Consider the following 10099-nt stretch of genomic DNA (forward strand, 5'->3'; position numbering starts at 1 on the left):
CACTTATTCAAAGCCAACCTCTCTGGTCCTCCTGCCCCCACCCACCAGGGTCTAATAGCTCTCCCAGCTTGCCCCATCTGCCCCTTGGTTCTCCAGCCTGACTGAAAATCCCATGGTTCCCTCGAGGGTCCACAGAGGCCTGGTGAGAATGCAGATGGCCAAATGAGCACCAGCCGAGGCCTCACTGAGCGCTACTTCCATCATCATCAAGCCTCAGACCTCCTTTCGTATCTAGGCCCCCAGGAAAATTTGGCCAGCTGCCAGACACACTTTTCCCTACACACAGACCCCCTCTCCCCACCCAGCTACTACCACAAACACTAACTCTCCCTCAACTGTCTCTATGATGCCAAACAAACCAGCCAACGTACCGAAGCAAGATGCCCAGTTCTCAGGCTCCACTTTCCTCCCTCCTTCCCCCTAAGGTCACTGCCACCCTCCAAATCAGACACACAGTTACACCCTTGTCCACACACCAGATGCCACATTTTGGATGTTTTTGTTTTTGTTTTGTCACACAGGTTTTGCCAATGGCTCAGCAGTAAAGAATTAGCCTACAATGCTGGAAACACAGGAGATGTGGGTTCAGTCTCTAGGTTGGGAAGAGCCCCTGGAGGAGGAAATGGCAACCCACTCCAGTATTCTTGTCTGGAAAAAATCCCCTGGACAGAGGAGTCTGGCGGGCTACGGTCCATGGGGGTCGCAAAAGAATCAGACATGACTGAGTGACTAAGCACTCAGTGCAGTTTGTGGGATCTTAGTTCCTGGACCAGGGATCAAACCCATGCCCCCTGCAGTGAAAGCCTGGAATCCTAACCACTGAACTTCCAGGGAAGTCCCTGGTGTTTCTCACTGTGACAATAAAGACCAACCAAACAAGAAAGCTAAAGGCTATTTATTCTGAGTTTGTTATAGAAAGGGAGTTAGCCACTTAAGTTTTGATTTTTTTTTTTAATTCATGTGTGTTCCCTTTATTTTTAAATATTTTTGTTAAAAATAATTTTATTGATATATAGTTGCTTTACAATGTTTAGTTTCCACCATACAACAAAGTAAATCAGCTATATGTATACATATATCCCCTCTTATTTGGATTTCCTTTCCATTTAGGTCACTACAGAGCACTGAGTTCCCAGTGCTATACAGTAGATTCTCATTAGTTATCAATTTTATATATAGGATCAATAGTGCATATGTGTCAATCCCCATCTCCCAACCCCCTATGTTGGCAGAGACTCAAAGGCAGGCAGAGGAATGGGAAAGCTTTATAAGTGGGAAAAAAAAAAGGAAGCCTTCAGGTAAGCCCTGTTGGCCTGCGAAAGCTGTAGGCAAACTAACTAGAAGCAGAGCATCCTAGGTGACCAGTTAGAGGTGCATATTTGGCTATTTCTGGTTGGTCTTAAGTTGGAACAAAAACGAGAGCAGTTGTCAGTTATTACGTCCTGGTTATTTGAGGCCAACTGTTATAGACATTATTAACTCCCTGGATTGTCACTAGAGATAGCAATCTGGGTTCCTGCAAGTCTAACTTACAGCAGAATGGCCTCCTGGGTTGTTTATTGTAGATAAGGGGGTTTGTTTCCTGGCCAGGTTGCCGCAGGTTGTGGGTCAGAGTTCTATTTTACGTATAGTCTGCCAATGTCCCTTTATATATTCAGTGTCTCTTAACCTAAACTAAGCCTCCCCCAAACACCATAACTGTGTGTCTAGCTGCTCAAGCTTCAACTCCACTCAGGGGTCCCTGGAACATCAGAACATGGCCCAAATGTAACTTCTGCTATTTCCAGTGAAAATTCCTCCTACAAACAAGTTCCCTTCTCAGTTGATGGTTCATCCATCCTTCCAGCTGCTAACACCAAATCCATCGAGTCGCTGCTTTTCTTTCTCAGTTTCCACCTCAGAAAATCTGGTCAGCCTCACTTAGAAGACCTACCTAGAATCCAATCGCTTCTTCTACCTGCAATCACCTGCCCTCCTCACCTGGCCAGCAGTTTTGCAGCAGCTACTGGTTGCTCTCCCCACCTTCACCCTCAGCCCACAGTCAGTTTTCCACTTGGCATCCAGGTGACCCTGTTAGGATGTAAATCACATCACCTTCCTCCTCTGCTCTGTGGCTTCTGTGGCTCCCAACACTCTCAGAATAGACGCCAGGCTTCTCAGCCGGCCATTCCAGGCTGACTTCAGACCACCTGCTCTCTGAACACTCCCAGCTCCATCCTGTACTTGCACACCGCTGGTTCCTATTGCCTAGGAAACCGTTTCCCACCTCATCCACTAGAGTTCAGAAATGGGACCCGCTCTCTATGACCCCTGCCCTGGATTCAGGACCCGAGGCTGCAAGTGACCACTCGCTCCATCTCAAACCCTCAGGAGCCCATACTCAAAAGCAGAGAGATGAAAAAGACGTCAAGTTGTAGAGCAATGCCCATCTTTGATCCCCCGGCTGCGAGTACGTGAGGATGAAGGGCTGAGCGGCTGCGGGCCTGAAGCCCCTCCACTCACCTGCGCTGTGTCCATCAGCGCCGCAGCCGCCGCCATCGCAGCCCCTGGACGCAGGAGCCCTCAGAGGCGGGTGACCGAGGCGGGTGTCGCGGGCTCTGCGTAGCGACACGGCGCCTGGCCCCGGGCGAGGTGGGACTTCAGTCTCCTCCGGGTCAAGTGCGCCCAGAGTCGGGTGCCGCGGAGAGCGCGGCGCGGCGGGACCCTGGCGGACACCGCGTTCCAGGGGGTCACTGATAGTTCAAAAGCGCAGAGAAGGGTCAAGGCCTCCCTGTCCTTCCCCCTCCCGTTCCCGAAAACCCCCTGGGAAGCGGTACCCGCCCAGCCCCACCCCCAGTCCCGGACCCACGGCTCGGGGCGCACCGACCCAGCCCGGGGAAACGACTAGCTGGGCAGAAACGCAGGAAGTTCCGGCCCCCACCTCCCCGACCGGAAGAAACGACACTCTCCCGGGCTGTCATTGGCCCAGCGCCAGCCGGTGACGCACCGGCATAGCCTCCCGGACAGTGTTTTCTGTCCTGCATCCGGCAGGGTGGGTCAGGGGCCGCAGGGAGGAGCGGGAGGGAGGTGGGCTGGGGAGGAGAGCGGACCTTACGCTAGTGGTTGACATTGGCCGGGAGGCACCGCGAGCTTTTCCTCCTTAAGGGACGGTCTCCAGACCTCTGGGACTGCCTGGGGCCAAGTGCCGCCTGCCCTCAGAAGTCTGTAATTTGAGACCCACACTTGCCTGTGTGGGTGTAGGCTGGTCTCTTGATCCTGCAGGCTCCCCGGGACCTAGATTCACTTTAAATAATAAAGATAATATCTAATATACAGGTTCTTTGTGTACTAATGTTAAGGGAAGCACACTGATTGAAACCGCCCACCCTGGCCAGGCACCATAGTAACAATTTGCATGAGTTGTTTTAGGACAGGAGATCTTGATAAGGAATACGGAACTAATAAGCCACCGCCAACAGGAAGAGTTCGGGAAAGGTCTAGACGAGACACCTCGTGTCCGTCCACTTCCCAGAATCCCTCTCACTAGCATCCATCTTGGCTGAGTCACCAGGAAAGACTCTGAATTAGAATGATTGGCCAAAGACCACCCGGAGACTAATCCCATCACCATAAAACCTGAGACTGGGAGCCACGTGGCAGAGCAGTTCTGGGTTCCCTTACCCTGCTGCTCGCCACCCGGGTGCCCTTTCCCAATAAAGTCTCTTGCTTTGTCAGCACATGTGTCTCCTCAGACAATTCATTTCCAAGTATTAGACAAGAGCCCAGTTTCGGGCCCTGGAAGGGGTCCCCCTTCCTACAACACTAATATTTAAAGTTGCTTCAATTCAGTGCTTCCCAAAATGGTAACATCAGTATCACCTAGGAATTCATTAAAAATGCAAGTTCTCGGTCAGCAATCTATACCTTGATTTCTAGTCTTTCCCATTCTATTGTTTTCCTGTATTTCTTGGCATTGTTCACTAAAGAAGGCTTTCTTATCTCTCCTTGCCATTCTCTGAAACTCTGCATTCAGTTGGATGTATCTTTCCCTTTCTGCATTGCCTTTCCTTTCTCTTTCTTTTTTTTTTTTAATTTTATTCTTAAACTTTACAATATTGTATTGGTTTTGCCAAATATCGAAATGAATCCGCCACAGGTATACCTGTGTTCCCCATCCTGAACCCTCCTCCCTCCTCCCTCCCCATACCATCCCTCTGGGTCGTCCCAGTGCACCAGCCCCAAGCATCCAGTGTCGTGCGTCGAACCTGGACTGGCAACTCGTTTCATACATGATATTATACATGTTTCAATGCCATTCTCCCAAATCTCCCCACCCTCTCCCTCTCCCACAGAGTCCATAAGACTGATCTATACATCAATGTCTCTTTTGCTGTCTCGTACACAGGGTTATTGTTACCATCTTTCTAAATTCCATATATATGCATTAGTATACTGTATTGGTGTTTTTCTTTCTGGCTTACTTCACTCTGTATAGTAGGCTCCAGTTTCATCCACCTCATTAGAACTGATTCAAATCTATTCTTTTTAATGGCTGAGTAATACTCCATTGCGTATATGTACCACAGCTTTCTTATCCATTCATCTGCTGATGGACATCTAGGTTGCTTCCATGTCCTGGCTATTATAAACAGTGCTTCGATGAACATTAGGGTACACGTGTCTCTTTCCCTTCTGGTTTCCTCAGTGTGTATGCCCAGCAGTGGGATTGCTGGATCATAAGGCAGTTCTATTTCCAGTTTTTTAAGGAATCTCCACACTGTTCTCCATAGTGGCTGTACTAGTTTGCATTCCCACCAACAGTGCAAGAGGGTTCCCCCTTCTCCACACCCTCTCCAGCATTTATTGCTTGTGGACTTTTGGATCGCAGCCATTCTGACTGGCGTGAAATGGTACCTCATAGTGGTTTTGATTTGCATTTCTCTGATAATGAGTGATATTGAGCATCTTTTCATGTGTTTGTTAGCCATCTGTATGTCTTCTTTGGAGAAATGTCTATTTAGTTCTTTGGCCCATTTTTTGATTGGGTCATTTATTTTTCTGGATTTGAGCTGTAGGAGTTGCTTGTATATTTTTGAGATTATTTGTCAGTTGCTTCATTTGCTATTATTTTCTCCCATTCTGAAGGCTGTCTTCCTTTCTCTTTCTTTTCTCAGCTATTTGTAAAGTCCCCTCAGACAACCATTTTGCCTTGTTGCATTTCTTTTTCTTGGGGATGGTTTTGGTTGCCTCATCCTGTACAATGTTATGAACCTCTCCATATTTCTTCAGGCACTCTATCTACCAGATCTAATCCCTTGAATATGCCTGTCACCTCCATTGTATAATCATAAGGGACTCGATCTAGGACATACCTGAATGACCTTAAATCCCTCAATTTAAGCCTGAATTTTGCAATAAAGGAGCTGATAATCTGAGCCACAGTCAGCTCCAGGTCTTGTTTTTGCTGACTATATAGAGCTTCTCCATCTTTGGCTGCAAAGAATATAATCAATCTGATTTTGGTATTGACTATCTGGTGATGTCCATATGTAAAGTCTTCTCTTGTGATATTGGAAGAGGGTGTTTGCTATGATCAGTGTGTTCTCTTGTCAAAATTCTGTTAGACTTTGCCTTCCTTCATTTTGTACCCCAAAGTGAAACTTGCTTGTTATTCCAGGTGTTTCTAGACTTCCTAGGTTTGCATTCCAATCCACTATCATGAAAAGAACATCTTTTTTTGGTGTTAATTCTAGAAGGTGTTGTAGGTCTTCATAGAACCATTCAACTTCAGCTTCTTTGGCATTAATGATGGGGCACAGACTTGGATTACTATGATGTTGAATGGTTTGCCTTGGAAACGAACCAAGATCATTCTGTCATTTTTGAGATTGCACCCAGGTACTGCATTTTAGACTCTTTTGTTGATTATGAAGGCTACTCCATTTCTTCTAAGGGATTCTTGCCCTGAGTAGTAGATATATGGTCATCTGAATTAAATTCTTCCATTTCCATCCATTTTAGTTCACTGATTCCTAAAATGCCAGTGTTCACTCTTGCAACCTCCTGCTTGACCATGCTCAATTTACCTTGATTCCTGGACTTAACATTCCAGGTTCCTATGCAATATTGTTCTTTACAGCATTGGACTTTACTTTCACCACCAGACACATCCACAACTGAGAAGAGATTAAGAAGAGGTAGCAAGAATACACAGAGGAAATATACAAAAAAAAAAAAAAGTCTTAATTACCTCGATAACCATGACGGTGTGGTCACTCAACACAGAGCCAGATGTCCTAGAGTGTGAAGTCAAGGGTGCCTTAGAAAGCATTACTGTAGACAAAGCTAATAGAGGTGATAGAATTCCAGCTGAGCTGTTTCAAATCCTAAAAGATGATGCTATCAAAGTGCTGCACTTACTATGTCAGCAAATTTTAAAAACTCAGCAGTGGCCACAATACTGGAAAAGTCAGTTTTCATTTCAATCCCAAAGAAAGGCAATGCCAAAGAATGTCCAAACTACCATATAATTGCACTCATTTCACATGTTAGCAAAGGTATACTAAAAATGTTTCAAACTAGGCTTCAGCAGTACATGAACTGAGAATTTCCAGATATCCAAGCTGGATTTAGAAAAGGCAGAGGAAAAAAAAAAAAGAAAAGAAAAGGCAGAGCAACAAGAAATCAAAATGCCAACACCCACTAGATGATGGGAAAAGCAAGGGAATGCCAGAAAACATCTACTTCTGCTTCATTGATTATGCTAAAGCCTTTGCGTGGATCCCAACAAACTGGAAAATTTTTAAAGAAATGGGAATACTAGACCACCTTACTGGTCTCCTGAGAAACCAGCATGCAAGTCAAGAAGGAACAGTTGGAACTGGACATGGAACATGAGCCAATATTGAGAAAGGAGTTCATCAAGGCTGTATATTATCACCCTACTTATTTAACTTATATTCAGAGTACATCATGCAGAATGCCAGGCTGGATGGATTCCAACCTGGAATCAAGATTGCCAGGAGAAATATCAATAATCTCAGATGTGCAGATGATACCACCCTAATGGCAGAAAATAAAGAGGAACTAAAGAGCCTCTTGATGAGGGTAAAAGAGGAGACTGAAAAAGCTGGCTTAAAACTCAACATTCAAAAAACTAAGATTATGGCATCTGGTCCTATCACTTTATAGCAAATAGATGGGGGAAAAGTGGAAACAGTGACAGATTTTATATTCTTGGGCTCCAAAATCACTGCAAATGGTGACTGTAGCCTTGAAATTAAAAGACGCTTGCTCCTTGGAAGAAAAGCTATGCCAAACCTAGACAGTGTATTAAAAACAGACATCACTTTGCCAACAAAGGTCCATGGAGTGGAAGCTTTGTTTTTCCAGTAGTCATGTACGGATGTGAGAGTTGGACCATAAAGAGGGCTGAGCACTGAAGAACTGATACTTTTGAATTGTGGTGTGGAGAAGATTCCTGAGAGTCCCTTGGACAGCAAGATCAAACCAGTCAATCCAAAGGAAATCAACCTGAATATTTATTGGAAGGACTGATGCTGAAGCTGAAGCTCCAATACTTTGGCCACCTGATGCGAAGAGCCAACTCATTAGAAAAGACCCTGATGCTGGGAAAGATTGAGGGCAGGAGGAAAAGGGGGTGCCAGAAGATGAGATGGTTGGATGGCATCACCAACTCAATGGACATGAGTTTGAGCAAACTTGTGGAGATAGTGAAGGACAGGGAATCCTGGAATGCTGCAGTCCGTGGGGTCACAAAGTGTCAAACATGACTTAGCGACTGAGCAACAACACTGTGACAGTTCCAAGACTGACTGTAAAAGATCAAAAAGTGGGAGGTGGCCCAATTCCTGGATATCTTTACCCCTTCTCCCAGAAAGGATTATTTCCAGAGAGGTGGAATAATCCTCTCACTCATTCAATTCAGTCACTCTGTCGTGTCCAACTCTTTGCGACCCCTTAGACTGCAGCACGCCAGGCTTCATTGTTCATCACCAACTTCTGGAGCTTGCTCAAACTCATGTCCATTGGTTGGACTTGTCAACTCATTTCCTCTCATAAGCCTATGAAATTACCCAGCCTTTATGCACTAACTAGTCACCCCACATTTGAGGGCCTCTTGCTTTCTGAGATGGCTCACACTTTGTCTATGGAGTGTGTTCCTCCCAAAGCCATTCTCACCTTTTGAGATGACTGCATTCTGTCTTTGGAATGTGTATCTCTCTAAATAAATCCACTTCTTACCTATCACTTTATCTCTCACTGAATTCTTTCTGTGATGAGATATACAGAACCTGAGCTTCATTAAGTCCTGAGACCAGGTGTGTGATATCAATTAAAAGACAGTGAGTTAATGTCCCAATCTGAGATGTGCAATTTCAAATCTATATATCAAGCTGGGAAGAACTGACATCTTGACAAAATTGAGTCTTCCTATCCATGAACATGGAGTAGCTCTACATTTGCTTATTTCTTCTTTGATTTCTTTCATCAGAGTTTTGTAGTTTTCCTCATGTAGATCTTGTACATATTTTGCTAGATTGATATCTTATCTATTTCATTTTTCTTGGTGCTAATTAAATGGTATTCATTTTATTTTGGGGGGGGTAAATTGTAATTTTTTTATTGGAAAACAAATATAAAAATTGGAATGGATTTGAGGCAAATTGTGCCATAAGCAGATTTTCTTTAAGTGGCTAAAACAAAGTTTAAAAAGCAAGTTAACAATAAAAGCAAATGTTTCTGGTATAGGACCAGCAGTACAAAAAAATAGTGTACGAGTACCTGGATAAAACACCCGTTTTGCAATAGTGCAACTTTTAAGTACATATTGTTGACTGTCCATAGTCCACGCAGAGTTACAACTCCACACTTCAACAACAACATGCTGACAGTTCCTAAAGAAAACTACTCAAAAAAAAAAAAAAAGGCATAACCCAGATGTTCCCTCATTTGACCAACTCCATCTAAGTTTAGATGTGCAGAAGGGCTTAGATATATCCAGAGTAAGCCACATGCAACATGTTACTTGATCAATTTTCTAAAATAAGGTTTCAGGACAATGACAGTAAGATAAGGGAAGAAAACATGGAGGAATGAAGTCCTAATTACTATACATGCATTTTTTTTTTTTTTTGACAGTAGAGGGAAACCTTTTACAGATAAGTTACAAACAAAGAAAAGGCAAATAAACAATTTTGTACAAGAAATTTAACACATTCTGTACAATGTCTTCACTTTGCTGTCATCATTTGTACAAACTCTTCATAGTTTACTTGACCATCACCATCAATATCTGCTTCCCTGATCATTTCATCAACCTTTTCATCTGTTAACTTCTCTCCAAGGTTTGTCATCACACGGCGGAGCTCTGCTGCACTAATATAGTCATTACCATCCTTATCAAACACATGGAATGCTTCTCTAATTTCTTCTTCACTGTCTGTATCTTTCATTTTTCTTGCCATCATTGTCAGAAATTCCAGGGAGTCAATTGTGCCATTACCATCAGCATCTACTTCATTAATCATGTCCTGTAACTCTGCTTCTGTGGGATTCTGCCCAAGAGACCTCATTACAGTTCCCAATTCCTTTGTTGTTATAGTTCCATCACCATCCTTGTCAAATAGTGAAAAAGCTTCTTTGAATTCTGCAATCTGCTCTTCAGTCAGTTGGTCAGCCATGCTGCGAGCGCTACGGGTCTCCGGGACGCAATCACACAACCACTCAGCTCGCTCACTCCACTCGGACTCAATGGTATTCATTTTAACTTAAAATTCCAATTGTTCATTTCTAGTTTCAGTTCATTTCAGTTGCTCAGTCGTGTCCAATTCTTTGCGACCCCATGACGTTTATAGGAAAGCAATTTATTTTTGTATATTTTGTGTATTAACCATGTGCCTTGCTAGGATTGATGTGAGGGGACATCTTTACCTTACTCCTGTCTTAGTGGGAAGGAATCTATTTTCTCACCATTAAGTAAGTTGTTAGCTATAGGGTTTGGGGGGTGTTTTTTTTTTTTTTGTTAAGTTAAAAAAAATTTTTTTTTCATTCATTTACTTTTGGCTGTGCTGGGTCTTCATTGCTGCACAAGGGCTTT

At 44.0% G+C, this 10099-nt stretch overlaps 1 protein-coding gene and 1 pseudogene across 4 annotated transcripts in view; both read right to left on the reverse strand.

The window, feature by feature from the left end:
- ZNF792 (zinc finger protein 792) overlaps positions 1–3346 on the reverse strand; it is an 18280-nt gene extending 14934 nt beyond the window's left edge. For 2 of the 3 annotated variants that reach the window (XM_010848970.1, XM_010848968.1), the window contains exon 1: positions 2503–2630. In XM_010848970.1, the coding sequence (XP_010847272.1) occupies positions 2503–2538 (36 nt within the window). In that variant the 5' untranslated portion in view covers positions 2539–2630. Of the gene's footprint in view, positions 1–2502; positions 2733–3089 lie in introns of those variants that run through there. The other variant, XM_010848969.1, reaches the window with a different exon arrangement.
- Positions 3347–8610: 5264 nt separating this feature from the next.
- Positions 8611–9746, reverse strand: LOC104995221 (annotated as a pseudogene). Its single transcript, XR_826044.1, has one exon. The product of XR_826044.1 is annotated as a calmodulin pseudogene (transcript).
- Between the last annotated feature and the right edge of the window lie 353 nt (positions 9747–10099).

Source organism: Bison bison, unplaced genomic scaffold (assembly GCF_000754665.1).
Source record: "Bison bison bison isolate TAMUID 2011002044 unplaced genomic scaffold, Bison_UMD1.0 scf7180017864280, whole genome shotgun sequence".
NCBI classification, from domain to species: domain Eukaryota; kingdom Metazoa; phylum Chordata; class Mammalia; order Artiodactyla; family Bovidae; genus Bison; species Bison bison.